Source organism: Nicotiana sylvestris, chromosome 8, assembly GCF_000393655.2.
Source record: "Nicotiana sylvestris chromosome 8, ASM39365v2, whole genome shotgun sequence".
NCBI lineage: Eukaryota > Viridiplantae > Streptophyta > Magnoliopsida > Solanales > Solanaceae > Nicotiana > Nicotiana sylvestris.
The window spans coordinates 60394703-60412282 of record NC_091064.1 but is presented as its reverse complement, the minus strand read 5'-3'; the positions used below and the strand labels follow the sequence as shown (position 1 = coordinate 60412282).

The 17580-nt window shown below is 39.5% G+C and overlaps 1 protein-coding gene across 1 annotated transcript; it reads right to left on the bottom strand.

The window, feature by feature from the left end:
- Positions 1-697: 697 nt before the first annotated feature.
- Positions 698-5369, bottom strand: LOC104214853 (transcription factor UNE10-like). Its single transcript, XM_009764577.2, has 6 exons — positions 5246-5369; positions 4364-5138; positions 3857-3961; positions 3644-3709; positions 1451-1831; positions 698-869 (listed from the first exon to the last, which is right to left on the bottom strand). Exons 1-6 carry the CDS (start codon positions 5347-5349, stop codon positions 783-785), a joined length of 1518 nt encoding a protein of 505 aa, XP_009762879.1. The 5' UTR covers positions 5350-5369; the 3' UTR covers positions 698-782.
- Between the last annotated feature and the right edge of the window lie 12211 nt (positions 5370-17580).

The following is a 17580-nucleotide window of genomic DNA, read 5'->3' as shown; positions in this document are numbered from 1 at the left end:
TAATAACTACTAAAACCTAGTATTTTCTGAAAGTTTCTCTTTAAAAATATCAAAAGGAAAGCTGTTTCACTTTTTCTACCTTGAGTAAATTACAGCTCACAACCGATCCTCTTTTTTGTTCTCTTTTGGTGAGAAGTATGAGGGCCACATATCTTGATTTAAATAAGAATGTTACTTTTATAATTAGCCTATTGTCTCTTGGACATATCTTAGATTCTAAGCTCACAACAAAATCACTATCTATGCATGGAAAGCTCCACCTAGGAAGCTCCACACTTTTCCGAAGGTACCAATTGAGTGGCCAATATATGGCAATATTCCTTCTTAAAAATGCAATATAAAAGTTTAAATTGTTCCATCGAAAAAGAGAAAGGCGCAAATGGATCAATGCACTACCAAAAAAATAAAAAGTTGTGATGGAAAAATTCTTCACAAAATTTTGTTATAATAGAATAAATAGTCATAAAAATTTCACCAAATTCATCACAAATAACTCGTCACGAATAAGTGTTTCTGTTGCGGGACCAAAAGTTGGAGAAGAAATTAAATTACTCAGGCACATGAATATTTACTCTCACACTTCTATTTACAAGCAGAAGAGGAAAAACAGTTGCACCATGATACACTATGTTTAAACTGTCAAATTTTTTAAACGAAATATAAAATTATCTTTACATATAAGGAACATCAATTCAAATGTTAAAATGAGTTTATTACAATAGGCCACATATTCGAATTGCTCACGAACCAAAGTTTGCAAACTTTAGAAACACTGCTCTATATCAATTTTTGAAGACAAAGTTCGCAGGGGGCTGTAAATATTGCTGGTACAACGCTGCTATCCTGCTATAAGCATCCATGTTCATAGGCTGCAAAAAAGATTTCATATTCCAAAGCTGTTAAAATCAGTTCTTTAACAGAAAATTCTTCGCTTTGCAGAAATTTTTGGCCGATAAATAATAATAATAATAATAATAATAATAACAATAATAATAATAATAACAACAACAACGATAGTAATTTATAATAACATAATAAGAAAAGCCCCTCTAGATGTTATAATAGGCAGCTCGTTTTTTAGGGCGGCCAATCTAGTTATGCATACAAATATGTATGTATATGTATATGCAGTGGCGGATACACCTTTTACTAAGGATGTTATGTCACCGCTTCGCAAAAATCTTTTCTTACACGTGTATAAATAATAGCTTTTAAATACAAAGTAAATATGAAGTTGTTATCGTAAGTAAAACATTAGAACCACCACCACCGTTTCAACCAATCGTATGAATAATCGCAATTTTCCTGCAATATAATATTGCACACATACGCACGCACGTGCTAAACAATGAAAGATAAACTGCACCCACTTGATAACCATTATTTTAAAATCTTGAATAATTAATCATTGAAGTGTAATAATAATAAGAAGAAATATTCTTGTTTTTACCTGTGATTGACAAGTACGGAAGGCAGCTAAAGGATCTGGGACAAGAGAAGATGTTGAGGCGGCATTTATATTACGATCTCCGGATCCGGGGCTAACCCCAGTGGGAATAGGCATGAAAGAGGCGGTGGGATGTAGAAGTGAAGGCATTGCAGTAATGTTGGGGTGACTAAGGGCGCCATTGAATCCAGCCATTCCCATCCCCATTCCCATGGATGCCATCATTGACATTTGAAGATGTTGTTGTTGTTGCTGCTGCATTATTGCCATATTTGGCAACATCATTGGAGACATATTGTTATTCATCCTGCTCATTGCTTGAACTTGAGCTTGCAGTTGCTTCAAATATTCTATCACCTCATCCAGCATCGATGCCTTATTAGTCTGCAACACACACATGTATAACAATTTAGTATAAGTTATATATTCTCATCATTCACAAAGATGCTAGCTATTGATTGAATAAATCACAAACCAAGCAGAATTTTCGAGATTAAAATGAGCGACTTATTAATCCCAATAGTGCGCAATTAAATTATTTTCATAAAGTTTGTCTTATATGAGTTCAGGGTGTCAGTGTATATATACAAGGATACAAGGTGCTGAATAAAACTATTAGGTTCCAGTACTGACCCTGTACCTTATCTTCCACATTCACCGATAAAAAGATACTCTCAATAATGATGCAATGATACTCTATTTTGATGGACTTTAGTAGTAGTATTGTGGATCATACTCTTTCCACCAAGACCACTTTTACTTTTGTACCAGCTCATTCAATGCAAATAAGAACAAGTTTAGATAAGAATAAAGAAGTCAGGAAACACTAAAAAGAAAAACATATTTTGTTCAGTGTCAAATGGTTTAAATGTCAGCAATGATTGACATGCGAAAAACAACAAAGGTTGTTAGGGAATTTTACATATTATGCATGTGGACTAGGTTCATTTGAGACTTTCCAAATATTAATGCCTTCGAACAGATTAGGACAACCTCGTACAAAATTCTCTGCGGTCCATTTTCAGCCATTAAATTAAAACTGTCCACTTTTTATGTTCTTTTTCGGCACTTCCTTTTCCATTGTAGACATCCTAAATGATTAAGTTCATTTTTTATATTATACATATTATACTTTCCTTACAAGTCCTTATATATATTTTTCTCTATCAAATTAGGTTTTAGCTATTATTTTAATGACTTTTCACCATTACTGACGTTATATTCAAATCAAACTGATATCGTAAACTCCATATAAGATCAAACAGTCTATCACAAAATATGATAAAAATGCTAGTTTTGGGATGTGGCCGACATTTTTGGGTTAAACCGAACTCAGGTCATCTCTAACCCTCCCTCATTTCTCCATAATGCAGTCCTTTTTTGCCAAAATGTGGCTTCAATGCTCTCGCATTTTTGCTCCCAGAAATGGGGATGAATAGTGTTGCTCCAAATTTGGAGTGACACTATTCATCTCCTCCATTACTATTCATCCTTACTTTTTTATTATTTTTGTTATTTAACTCTTTTAATTTATCTCTTTATATATACCTAATTATGTTTATGTAATATTTTTATAATATTAATTTTACATCTTAACTTTGACGTATAATTTTGATAAATTAATTTTCATGCATTTATTATTTTTATGTAAAATTTTAAGTTAATTTTATTATTAGTTATAATTGTACAAAAATATATAATCATCTCAAAAAATGAATGGTGCAAATATAAAATATTAAATGTTGCTAAAATTTAAATAAAAAATAATAATATAATATTAAAGAGGGAGAATGATATAAAATGGAATATTCTTTTTTAGAGTAAAAGAGTAATGGTTGGAGTAATTTTACTTCATTTTGGAGGAGAAAATGGAGGCAAGGGTTAGAGATGTATGAGTACATACTTATGTGTTTCTAATTGCACATTAACTATATAAAATTAATCAGTAACCAAAGACTTCTTGAGGGAGCAAAAAAGTAAGGAAAATATATTATTTGAAATACCGGAGTGGAGATAAAATAAGTCATGAAATAGAAATATTCTGTATTTAAGTTAAGGTCCCACAGCTTTTACACCTTTTAGTGTGTATTTTTCATATAAAGATAGAACTGAAAACTAGATAAGTATTACTAACATCATTGAGGTAGAAACAAATAATAACGGTACATAATAAACTCCAAAATTTCAATGCCTTACCTTACTCGAATATGGAACCAACTTCTGCAATGTCTTCATCCTTTGGTTTATCCTGTCCCTTCTTTTCTAGAAAAAGAATATATAATCATTTCAAAAATCAAATTTGTTATTGTATTTAATTTATCAACAAAAAGACAATTTTACATCGCTATTAGTAGTTCAAAACAGTTTATACGAGAGTTCTCGAGAGTGAGGGGATTGGGAGATCCTCACTCGTTCAGATTGGTTGTGAGTAGCAGCAGCCCTACTCCTCTTTGTTGAAAATGAGGAAATTTTAGATCTTTTTTTCTTATCATCCTCGTCTCCCGCCTCCGGCCTCTATGAGATAACAGAAAAGACCACAAAGATTTAATGTATTGCAGAACATATCTATATCATCAAAGATAATAAATCACTTTACATAAAATAATTCAAGGTATATATAGACTTATAGTACATAAAGAAATATTTTCCACCGTGGAATCAACTAAAAGGTAACTAAAGGTAACGGTCCATTAACAAAGGAACTAGTAACCCTGAAATAAAGTAGGTTACTTGTCAACAAAGATAAAATATATTGTTATGCTTCTAATGTATATAAGTTAAACCCATAGTAAATAAACTCATGATCTATTGCATGGATTAATAGAAAGTACCTCCAAAGAAGCATGCAGTAACGTGGTAAAAACCATAATACAAATTCATAAGGATAATATGCATGTAAAGAAATCGTATGTTTGCCTGAGATCTGTTGTGGCAAGTGGAGTCATGTTCATCCACCGTCTTACTATTGCATTGCTTAACGGAGCTTGTCTTTTCAACCGAACTCATAGATGTAGATGTGAACTTTTCTGCACCCAAATCCCTCTCTGACGTGTCAATGTTGTCTCTCTGGCTCACGCTCTGGTCAGCCATGCTACTTAGCACTGCATCACTATGTTGCTCATATAGTCCTGTTCTTCTGATTAAGGGCCCGCAGATCAAGTTCTTAACCTCCCGCTTTCCGAAATACGTGGTGATCTCCAAGTCTTTTGATATCTCCTCATAGGCAGCCCCTATATTCGCGCATAGCATCTCTCCATCCGTTCTGTTGACGACACCACTGCATGATGTCATGTGGGTGGAGCCGCCACTTAAGCACGTGGTGATCCCGGACACGTGTGTGGGTGGCTGCTGCTCTCCTTGGTGAGAATTTCGGGTGTGTGCAAAACTTGGCACCAAGGCATCCATGGCCACACTAACTGCGGTCGTGGTTGCCTGAGTGTCCGCAAGACATTTGTCGAACCAGTCGACTAGATCTTCCTCTCTATCTCCACCTCCGTCTATGGCGGACTTCTGATGATCATGAGAGATGCCCGTGGCCTGGTTGACTATGGATTCAAGGGTGCCACCAACATGTGACTTATTATCCCATGTATATTTTATTGGAGAAGAATTGACTAAAGGCTTATAACCTAAACCATGCATTCCTAGCTGCCCGTTTTCCCACGTTAGCTCTGCTACTTCATAATTCAACCTGCAATACAAAAAAGAATTAAACTAAACCTCATTGATAGACTAAATTTGATCATAAACAAGAGGAAAAACTAGATGTAATGATTGAAAAAGAGGAAGAGAGAGTACGAGGGGACATTGGTAACAAAGGAATTATTGGAGTTAGAGTGAGAAAGAGCAAGGTTTTGATGAGGGGAATTTTCCAGAGACCAGCCGGGTACACACTGGTTCATCTCTAAAGCCAAACAAGAAGGTGTTGTTGGTAGTAATAAAGGTTTCTTAATCTTGAAGAGGTTCTTTTTAATTTGATCACATATACAGGCAACAAAGAAAATGGCAATGGTAGATATAGGGAAGGGGGGGGGGGGTTAGGCTCGCGCACCTTCGACGTGTTACGTTGAACATGTGGTGCTGATTCGTTTTGAAAGAATCTGGACCGTCAGAAGCCCATGCAGAACTAATTATATGCCATTTGCTCGTGGTGGCGGCAAATGGGCAGATTGAGTACTTGGATTTGGGCCTGCTGAAAACGGGTTAGAAAAAAAATGGTTCACGTGAAATTTTGTGGCAAAGATCAATTTTAGTCCCCGGCCCAAAATATATATATTCGGTAGTCATAAAAGTATATAAAATGTGTATATTTTTTAGGAATTTTTACCTTTTATAGCAAAGGTTAACATCTTATTTATTTTAAATAAATATCATTTTAAAAAATTATACTCTATAGATACGTTTATAGCAAAATATTTAATTTTGGTTACCCTCCTACCACTAAGCCACTAAATGCGCTATTTTTTATTTTTCTCTCTCCTTTTTAAGATTTTTCTCTCGCATAATTACCGTATTTCACTCAAACATCTCACTCCACGTTCTTTCTCTCTCAACTTTGATACATGCCATTTTCTTCCCCTATTCTCTGAAAACACGATGCTCAATCTCAAAACTCATCTCACCCACATCATCTACCATTAGTCACAAACGATGCTCTTGCCTCTTTCTCTTCTCATATTTCTCTGTGTTTTCATAGCGATAGTGAAGGGATGATAACAATTGGAGTAATATATATTTGGGAAAAATACACATCTTCCTGAATCTGCTTTGTGTTTGATCACTTCGCTTCCAACTGGATTGTGATTAAGTGATGAATAAGACTGATTAATACCCACAAAAGTGCTGAGTGTATCTGCAGGAGAGACAAAAATAGTAAAATAAGAGCGCTTTCTATAATCCCTTCAGAATTAAGCTTTTGGACATTCCTGGATTGAGCGCTTTCTACGTCTTGCCGTGATTTTTGCTCGGCTACTATACTGGATGCATTGGAACAGTGAGATTCAGGGTTTTTGCTTGATGGTGGATTCGTCGGAAATTAGGGTTTATTCTTGAACAAAGACGACGGAGTTTGGGGCTGAGCAACTTGATTTTCTGTTAATATATTTCAATGTATTTTCAACGTATCACGTTGTATTTCATTGTATTTATTGCTTTTTTTTTCATTGTAATTCAATGTATCTCGCTGTATTCCATGTATTTCATTATATTCACTGTCTTTTTATCATTGTATTTCAATATATCCCGCTATATTCTATGTATTTCATTGTATTCAATCTCTCGCTATATGCCATGAGTATATTCATATGTTTTTTTAATTAATATAATTTATATATTCAGATGTATTATATAATTTCTCTGAAGATTGCTATGTTTTGGGGTATTTTTCAGTTGAGAATCTTTTTTATAACTGAAAATACAAAATTTGTGTATTATAATTGAGTTTGTTGAGTTATATTAGGAGTCTATTATGTTAATTGATTCATTTTTCGTTTAAAAACAGTGTAATCCCTTGTTTCACGCCGCGAATACAGTCGAATACAATAATCTGTCCAGCTATAATCTCATGGTTTACGCCATGAATACAGTCGAATACGCTCGAATACAACAACTGATTAGCTCGACTTCCCTGATTCACGCCTATTTTTGCTAATGTATTCATAAATACAATAGCTTAAATACATCTAATACATCTTATAACAACAGAAAATGTATCTACAATCCGTAATATAGCAAATGATATCTATAGATAGCTAACTACCACAAAAAGATAGTGCTTTATGAAAATTTCTCTATTTTTTATATAACACACACACACACACACACACACACACACATATATATATATATATAGTATTTTTTCGACTATTATTTTAAGAGCGGCTATACAATATCATTTTATCGTTTTTTGTCACTTTTTATTTATTTATTTATTTATTTATATATGGTCTTCTTTTTATTTATCTTGTAATTGATGAACTTTTTAGACCGCGAATTACACTCTTTTGAGCAAAATAAAATTTTATTAGAAAATATTAGACCAGAGTCTAAAATTTTGTAAGTTATTGCAAACGTTAGACCATAATCCAATCGTTGGTGAGCTAACTGAAAATTATGAACAAAAATTAGATCCGAGACATTATTCTGAAGGAATAATTCCAAGTATTATATTTGCTAAATAGTAACAAAATTTAAACAGTATCCTAAAAAAAGGAATATTTGTACAAATCAGCCGCCAAAAATGCAACCCATCTATATCTACTGCTCCCTCTGTTCCAGTTTATGTGAACCTATTTCCTTTTTGGTCCGTTCCAAAAAGAATGAACTCTTTCTAAATTTGGTAATAATATAGCTTAAACTTACAACTCTACCCTTAATGAGAAGGGTTTATAACCACACAAATACTCTGGGCCCCATTTGGACTTGTTTAGGACCACAAATTCCAAAAGCCTTCAATTTTTCTTAAATTTCGTGCCCAGTCAAACAGGTTCACATAAATTGGAACGGAGGGAGTAGTAAAAGTTGGCTCGGGCGTAGCGTTGGGTTGTATATTGTAAACTTTTAGCATGAATGTGGATTATGTGTTAATTTTGTGATATTGTTTAGCTTGTGTTTGTTTCTAGTTGTTTTTGTTTTAAATTGCTAATCTAATTTGGACATTATAAATATTCTTATAATTTCAATTTGTTATTCGTTTGATACTAAAATTTTGCAGAAAACTTGAAAATATGAACTGTACATTCTTATTATATTCTCATTTCTAGAGTATTTTAACTAACTTGTTTTTCCCCAATGGCTTCATTTATCTCATTTTTTTATAAGCTATAAAGATTGTATTATTTTTGGTAATGTAACATCTTCTTTTAGATTGTCTTTGCCACAATGATTTTTAGTGTCGATCGTGCCAGCTTTCCTTCTTCTTATTTTATTTTGAATTAGACAAATATTTAATGGTAGCAATCCAACATACCAATAATATCAATCACCATAATATAAACAATAATATCATTTTAATTGTAAACGTTACATATTGATGCTTGAATTGAGGCTTTAAAGGATATTATCATGTAAAACCTTTTATTGTACGTAATATAAAGAATGCAAAGGTTTATCAATGCGGTTGTGCTCACATTCTAATCAATTATCTGAAATTTATTTTCTATTTCTAAATTACTTTCTCTTAAGTTAGAGTTATGGAGGAAGTGCTTCAATATTTTTAATAAGAAAATCTCATTCCATGTGTTTCATTCAAATAAATGCCTACAACATAAATATATTCTTTTTTCTTAATTTTTAAACTTGTCTCGAATATTAATAAATCGTATTTACAAACCTATTTGATATTCAAGAACCACAAAATATTGGATAATTGAAGAGAAATTATTAATTTTTTTATTATCTCAGCAAAAATATATGAGCAGCAAATGTGATAGTTTCAACATGTAAAACAAATAGATTTATTGATCTTTTATAAATGAATATGCAAACCAACTAACTAAGAGTATGTATTAAATTATTTCTGTAACGACCCGAATTTTCCACCCTCGGGAGTCGTGATGGCGCCTACTAATGAGAACTAGGCAAGCCAACCCTTAACTATCTAATTCCTTACAAAATTACTTCCTTTTACAATTACGTGCAATAACATAAAAACAGCGGAACTTAAATAATTAAGCGGAAGATAACCATGAAATATCTGAAGGCTACGTCTATTACAACTTTTAAAACCTCAAATACCCCAAAACCCTGGTGTCACAGTGTCACAAACTATCTAAGAGTTTCTTCTACATACAAGGTCTGAAGAAATACAATACATTGTTTCTGAACAAAGGAAATGAAACAGGAAATAGAGATAGAGGGAGACGCCAGGGACTGCGGACGCCTACAGGTCTACCTTGGGTCTCCGAGTGGACTGAAGGAAGCCCTCCAACTACTGTCCGAAAGCTGCTCCGGGATCTGCACACAGTGCACAGTGTAGTATAAGCACAACCGACCCCATGTGCTGGTAAATGCCTGGCCTAACCCTGGCAAGGTAGTGACGAGGCGAGGACCAGACTCCAGATAAACCTGTGCAGTTATATAACATATGGCGGAAAGTAACAAGTTATAAGCAATTAAAGTTGGGGAAGGGGAACATGCTTCGGGGGTAGATGACAAAATAAAATAACAAGGAAGCTAACAATATAACTTCTAACACAGATAAAGAGAAGTAAAGACAACTTTCACTTTCAGTTTCCATCTTGTTGCAGGCGTGCAACCCGATCCCATTTCTCATATCTTGTGGTAGGCGTACCACCCGCTCCCATTTCATCATAGCTTGTGGTAGGCGTACCACCCGCTCCCATTTCATAATATCTTGTGGTAGGCGTACCACTCACTCCCATTTCATAATATTTTGTGGTAGGCGTACCACCCGCTCCCATTTCATTATCTTGTGGTAGGCGTACCACCCGCTCCCATTTCATAATATCTTGTGGTAGGCTTACCACCCGCTCCCATTTCATTATCTTGTGGTAGGCGTAACACTCATTCCCATTTTATAATCTTGTGGTAGGCGTACCACCCGCTCCCATTTCATAATCGTGTGGTAGGCGTACCACTCGCTCCCTTTTATAGTTCATCACACAATCACAAGAAATCCCGTCAAGGGAACAACGATATCGAAATAGTCATCCCCGCAAGGGAGAATCAGCTATAACCAATCTCACTTAGCTGGTACTCAGTTCAATTAATGGAAATGCTCAATCGTAGAAGATCATTAATTAAAGCATACAAAGCGTCATTCAAGAACACAACAACTTCCAATGTAAAACCCACGGTCATGATTGACACCAACGTATAGATACTCGTCACCATGCCTATATGTCGTACTCAACAAGAAGCAAGTAGTAAATATGACTCAACTCCTAATCCCTCAAGCTAGGGTTAGACCAAACACTTACCTCGATGCTTTGAACACCACTCAAATTTCAATTATAGCTTTACCCCTCGATTCCACCACCATTCTGCTCGAATCTAGTCACAAGTTACTTAATTACATTAATAAGTTCTAAATGAATCAACCCCAATGCATGAAAATGAGTTTTCTAAAGTTTTACCCAAAAGTCAAAAATCACCCCCGGGCCCACGTGGTCGAAACCCGAGGTTCAGACCAAAACCCGATTACCCATTTTCCCAGGAATCCAAATATATAATTTGTTTTGAAATCGGACCTCAAATTGAGGTCCAAATCCCCAATTTTAGAAAAACCTAGGTTCTACCCAAAACACCCAATTTCCCCATTAAAAATCTTTGATTTGAAGTTGAAATCATTTTAAAAGATGTTAAAGAGTGAAGAAAATAAGTTAGAAATCACTTACCAACGTTTTGGAAAAGAAAGGTTGTTTGAAAAATCATCTCTTATGTTTTTGAGGTTTTGAAAAGTGAAAAATTACTGAAATTCCCGTTTATTTATACCCCTCTCAGACCCCTTGTGCGGACCGCATCAAATGGACCGCGGCCGCACAGGCCTCCTTGAAGACCTGCAGTTCAGCACCCTGTGTGGACCGCACAAAGGCGACCGCGGACGCGCTGGCCCCTCCGCGGTCGCACGCAATTTCTCGCGGACCGCACTAAAGGGTTCAGAGACCTGCAACTTCCTGGACCTGCAACATCTGACTTTCTAAGCCTAATGCATCCTGGAACCTACTCGAAACTCACCCGAGCCCTCGAAACTCCAACACAAGTATACACATAACCTCAAAAATATCCCACGAACATATTCGTGTAATCAAATTACCAAAATAACATCACGAGCATCGAATTAAACCTCGAGATCAATGAAATTTCTCAACTCTTTTAAACATCAAATTTCTCAATTAAGGTCCGGATTGCGTCAAACGACATCCGTTTTTTAACCAAATTTCACATGAATGACTCAAGTCATATATAAGACCTGTACCGAGCGCCGGAACCAAAATACGGGCCCGATACCATCACCTTCTAATCAGTTTTCATTTCAAATTTCCTTAAACAATTTCACTTAAAAAAATTCATTTCTCGAGCTTGGGACCTCGGAATTTGATTCCGGGCATACGCCCAAGTCCCATATTTTCCTACGGACCCTCTGGGACTGTCGAATTACGGATCCGGGTCCGTTTACCCAAAATATTAACCGAAATCAAATTTATTCATTTTAACATCAAAACTTAGCATTTTTCACAAAGTTTCATATTTAAGCTTTTCGGCTACGCGCCCGGACTGCGCATGCAAATCGAGGTGACTCTAATGAGGTTTTCAAGGCCTCGGAGACACATAAATCAACTAAAAGCAAGTGATGACCCTTTGGGTCGTCACATTCTCCACCTCTAAAACAACTGTTCGTCCTCGAACGGACAGAAGAAGGAAGTACCTGAGTCAGGGAAAAGATGAAGATAACGCCTACGCATATCGGACTCGGACTTCCAGGTCGATGCCTCCGGAGGTTAACCTCTCCACGGAACACGAACCGAAGGAAAACTCTTCGACCTCAACTGTCGAACCTACCGGTCTAGAATAGCCACATGCTCCTCCTCATAAGACAAGTCCTTGTCCAACCGGACATTGCTGAAATCTAACACGTGGGATGGATTGCCATGATACTTCCGAAGCATGGACACATGAAATACTGGATGTACGGCTGATAAGCTAGGCGGCAATGTAAGTCTACAAGCCACCTCTCCCACTCGATCAAGAATATCAAATGGACCAATGAAGGGCTAAGCTTGCCCTTCTTCCCGAATCTCATCACGCCCTTCATAGGCGACACTCGGAGCAATACCTGCTCACCAACCATAAGAGCCACATCTCGAACCTTGCGGTCTGCATAACTCTTCTGCCTAGATTGAGCTATACGAAGCCTATTCTGAATGATCTTGACCTTGTCCAAGGCCTCCTGAACCAGATCCGTACCCAACAACCGAGCCTCTCCCAGCTCAAACCACCCAACCGGAGATCGACATTACCTACCATACAAAGCCTCATAATGAGCCATCTGGATACTCGACTGGTAAGGGTTGTTGTAGGCAAACTCTTTTAAAGGCAAGAAATGATCCCACGAGCCTCCAAAGTCAATAACACAAGCTCGGAGCATATCCTCCAATATCTGAATAGTCCGCTCGGACTGCCCGTCCGTCCGAGGATGAAATTCTGTACTCAACTCAACCTGGGTGCCCAACTCTCGCTGAACTGCTTTCCAGAAGCACGAGGTAAATTGCGTACCTCGGTCCTAAATGATAGATACCGGCACACCATGAAGACGAACAATCTCCCGGATATAAATCTCAGTTAACCTCTCGGATGAATAGGAGACTACCACAGGAATGAAATGCGCTGACTTGGTCAGCCTATCAACAATGACCCAAACTGTGTCAAACTTCTTCCGAGTCTGCGGGAGTCCAACAACAAAGTCCATAGTAATCCGCTCCCACTTCCACTCGGGAAGCTCAATCCTCTGAGACAGTCCACCAGGCCTCTGATGCTCGTACTTAACCTACTGACAATTCAAACATCGAGCCACATATGCAATAATATCCTTCTTCATTCTATGCCACTAATAATGCTGCCGCAAATCCTTATACATCTTCGTGGCGCCCGGATGAATAGAGTATCGAGAGCTATGGGCCTCCTCTAAAATCAACTCTCGAAGCCCATCCACATTAGGCACACAAACTCGACCCTGCAATCTCAAAACTCCATCCTCACCTAAGGTAACCTGCTTGGCACCTCCACGTTGTATCGTGCCTCTAAGGACACACAAATGGGGATCATCAAACTGCTGATCACGGATATGCTCCAATAATGAAGATCGATAGACCGTGTAAGCTAATACTCGACTAGGCTCAGAAATATCTAACCTCACAAACCGATTGGCCAAAGCCTGAACATCCAAAGCAAGCGGCCTCTCACCAGCCAGAATATAAGCAAGACTGCCCATACTAGTTGACTTTCTACTCAAAGCATCGGCCACCACATTGGCCTTTCCCGAGTGATATAAGATAGTGATATCATAATCCTTCAACAACTCCAACCATCTCCTCTACCTCAAATTCAACTCCTTTTGCTTGAACAAATACTGAAGACTCTTGTGATCAGTGAACACCTCACATGCCACGCCATATAGATAATGCCTCCAAATCTTAAATGCGTGAACAATGGCTGCCAACTATAAATCATGGACTGGATAGTTCTTCTCATGAATCTTCAAATGCTTCAAAGCATAGGCAATGACCTTGCCATCCTGCATCAACACTGCACCAAGCCCAATACGGGAAGCATCACAATAAGCTGTGTAAGGCCCTGAACCTGTGGGCAAAACTAACACTGGTGCCATAGTTAGAGCTGTCTTGAGCTTCTGAAAGCTTGCCTCACACTCGTCCGACCATCTGAACTGGGCACCCTTCTGGGTCAACCTGGTCATCGGGGCTGCAATAGATGAGAACCCCTCCACGAACCGACGGTAGTAGCCTGCCAAACCCAAGAAACTCCGAATCTCTGAAACTGATGTTGGTCTAGGCCAGTTCTTGACTGCCTCAATCTTCTTCGGATCAAACTGAATGCCCTCTACTGATACAACATGACCCAGGAATGCAACTGAACTCAACCAGAACTCACACGTCGAGAACTTAGCATATAACTGACTATCCTTCAGAGTTTGAAGAACCACTCTGAGAAGTTGCTCGTGCTCCTCCTGGCTGCGGGAATATATCAAGATATCATCAATGAAGACTATCACGAACGAGTTCAAATAAGGCCTGAACACTCGGTTCATCAAATCCATAAAAGCTGCTGGGGCATTTGTCAACTCGAATGACATAACCAAGAACTCATAATGCCTGTACCGAGTGTGGAAAGCTGTCTTAGGGACATCGGATGCCCTAATCCTCAACTGATGGTAGCCAGATCTCAAATCAATCTTTGAAAATACCTTGGCACGTTGAAACTGATTAAACAAATCATCAATCCTCGGCAATGGACTTATTCTTGATTGTAACCTTGTTCAGCTGACGGTAATAAATACACATTCTCATCGATCCGTCCTTCTTCTTAACAAACAACACCAGCGCACCCCAAGGCAAAACACTAGGCCTAATAAAGCCCTTCTCAAGCAAGTCTTGCAACTGCTCCCTCAACTCTTTCAACTCAGGCGGGGCCATACGGTATGGCGGGATAGAAATGGGCTGAGTGCCCGAAGCCAAATCAATGCAAAAGTCAATATCCCTGTCGGGCGGCATACCCGGCAGGTCTGAAGGGAATACCTCAGGAAACTCACGAACAATGGGCACAGAGTCAATAGAGGTAACCTCCGCACTAGAATCACGAACATAAGCTAAATAGGCCAAGCACCCCTTCTCGACCATACGCCGAGCCTTCACATAGGAAATGTCATGGGATGCTTTCCAGACACGCCCCATGACCCCTTGGCCGCGCCCCATAGCGGCCTAGCAAGCCTCATAATGCCTAGAGCCATAGTGGGCCCCATGGTCTTGGCTGCGCCAAGTGACAAGCGCGCATGCGCCTCTGTCGCCCCACCGATGCCTCTCGCCAACGCCCAGTGGCTGGCCAATGACAACAGCGTCGCGCGCTCTGACAATGCCGCGTGCGCAGATCCTGATGCCTCGCCAGCGCCCAGCTGCAGGCCCATTCCAGCAGCGCCTCGCGCACAGACCCTAATGCCAAGCACCAGCGCCCAGCCTTAGGCCAACACAACAAGTGTCGCACGCGCCCACAGCACCGCGCGCGCAGATGCTGACCCGCAAGACAAAGTTGCTGCCATCGGACTTGGTTCTACAGTATAATAAACTAAGTCCTTTTCATTGTAATTATAGGCTAGTTTATATCATTTTCATTCAGTGTGCTTCTACAGCTTTATTAGGACTAGTCATGTAACTTTGGTTTATTTTCTTTAAGTATTATTAGGAGGGATCAAACAATCAAACATTTTCAAGCAAGCAATTTTCTATACTGGTGTCTCTCCCCCTCGACACCGCATCTTTTGTAATCAGCATTTCATTCATCAATAAAATCATCATTATCATTCAAAACCTAATTCTCTCTCAGCTTTCGCAATTGCTCGTGACATTGGTTTTTCCGCACGGCATTGACAATCTAGTCTAGCGTGCAGAGGGGACCTCATTGGCGGACAACAACCGCACTGACATCGGTTGCTTAGCCTTACGTTTCCCTTCCGAAGAACATCAGGAAGGCGTTGCGTAACAGTTGGTATCAGAGCCTAAGCTCAACATCGGACGAGGGAACACATTTGCCATCATCACCATTTCTGAACATGGTGAATCATGGGGAGCGTCTAGCATCCCTAGAAGAGACGGTTGACCGATTACGACCCATCGTGGATACGGTGCCTGACCAAAACAACAACCTAGTGCAAAGGTTGGACGACCTGGACTGCCGAATGCGGCAGGCGGAAAATGAAATTGCAAACATCAGTCGTGACTCTGAGGATGACCGACAAACAGCAGCCATTGAAACTGCCAATATTCATGGCAAATTGGAGGACCTCCAACAGGAGCGTGCCGACGATTTAGCCCATCGGCAACAAGAGGGAGACAGACTAACTGCCATGCAGCAAACCATAGATGACTTGACAAGCAAGCTCAATATTGTCAATGCTGCCCTACAGAGCCTACTTCGAGGAGGCGATAACCACATTAGGGGTGCAGCAAACCTCACCCCCATTCCACAAAAACTTAAGATACCAGAGCCAAAGCCATACGATGGATCCCGAGATGCTAAAGAAGTGGAAAATTTCATCTTCGACATCGAATAATACTTCGATGACGTGGGCCATTTGGAAGAATCCAAGAAGGTAGCGACTGCTGCCATGTATCTTCAGGGCGATGCCAAACTTTGGTGGCGGGTCAAATACGAAGCCATCAAGGCCAGTGAAGATACTCTCCAGACATGGGATGAATTGAAGGCAGCCATACGCCTGCAGTCTTCCCCAGAAATGTGGAATACAATGCAAGGAGAATGCTACGGGAGCTCCGCCATACCAGATCAGTGTGGGAGTACGTGCGCGGATTCTCCGCACTCATGCTAAACATATGAGACATGGGGGAGAAAGACAAACTCTTCGCATTCATAGAAGGTTTGAAACCTCATGCCCGTATGGAACTACAGAGACAACGGGTAGACACCCTGCCCAAGGCCATTCAAGATACAGAATGCCTTGGCGATTATCATTTGGGAACTCAGAATGACAGGCCCTAGCCGTCTGTCCAAGGGGGATTCAATGGGAACCATCCCAGCAATGGTGGCCCAAGAAAAAATGGGGGAGATCGGAGTGCATCCAAAACTAAGACTCCTCCCTCCAGCAGCAACAGTGCTGCATCCATCAACAACAATCAGGGGAGAAAGCCTCCCTCAGAATGTCGTCATTGCGGCAGGGCACATTGGAACAATTAATGCCCAAACATAAAGGTCAATGTTCATCAAATTGTCGAGGATGAGTCAAATGAATCAGACACATCAGAAGAAGACCAGGTAGGCGCCTTCAATGCAATTGTTGGCTCTATCCCGCATCCTTAGCGAGGACCAGTACATGTCCTTCTAAGAAAATCTCGGTCCCAATCCTTAAGAACGGGAAGGAAAAGATGGATGAGAGGCCTCCTAAACAAGCGAGGACCCTAATGTTCGTCGAATTGAAAGTGAATGGCAAGCCCTTTCACGCATTCATAGACACGGGTGCTACTCACAACTACTTGGCTTCAACTCAAGCAGAGCGCCTGGGCCTTGTTGTGCAAAAGAGCAAAGGCCGCGTCAAGGCTATCAACTCACCACCCCAGACATTGGGTGGAACAGCTACAAATATCCCAGTGAAACTTGGACCATACAAAGGAAGCATCGACCTGCGTATCGCAATCATAGATGACTTCGACATCATAGTGGGATTGGAGTTCATGAGGCAAACCAACACCATACCAGTACCATATGCCAACATGCTCCTGATGATAGGAGAAAATGGGGGCAAGCCCTGTACCATACCATGCTTTCCCATAAAGATGGCCGCTGAAAACATCTCGGCCATGCAGTTGGAGAAGGTAGTCAACATACATGAACCCATGGTTCTGGCTACCCTTCGCAGCAACAATCAGACATCA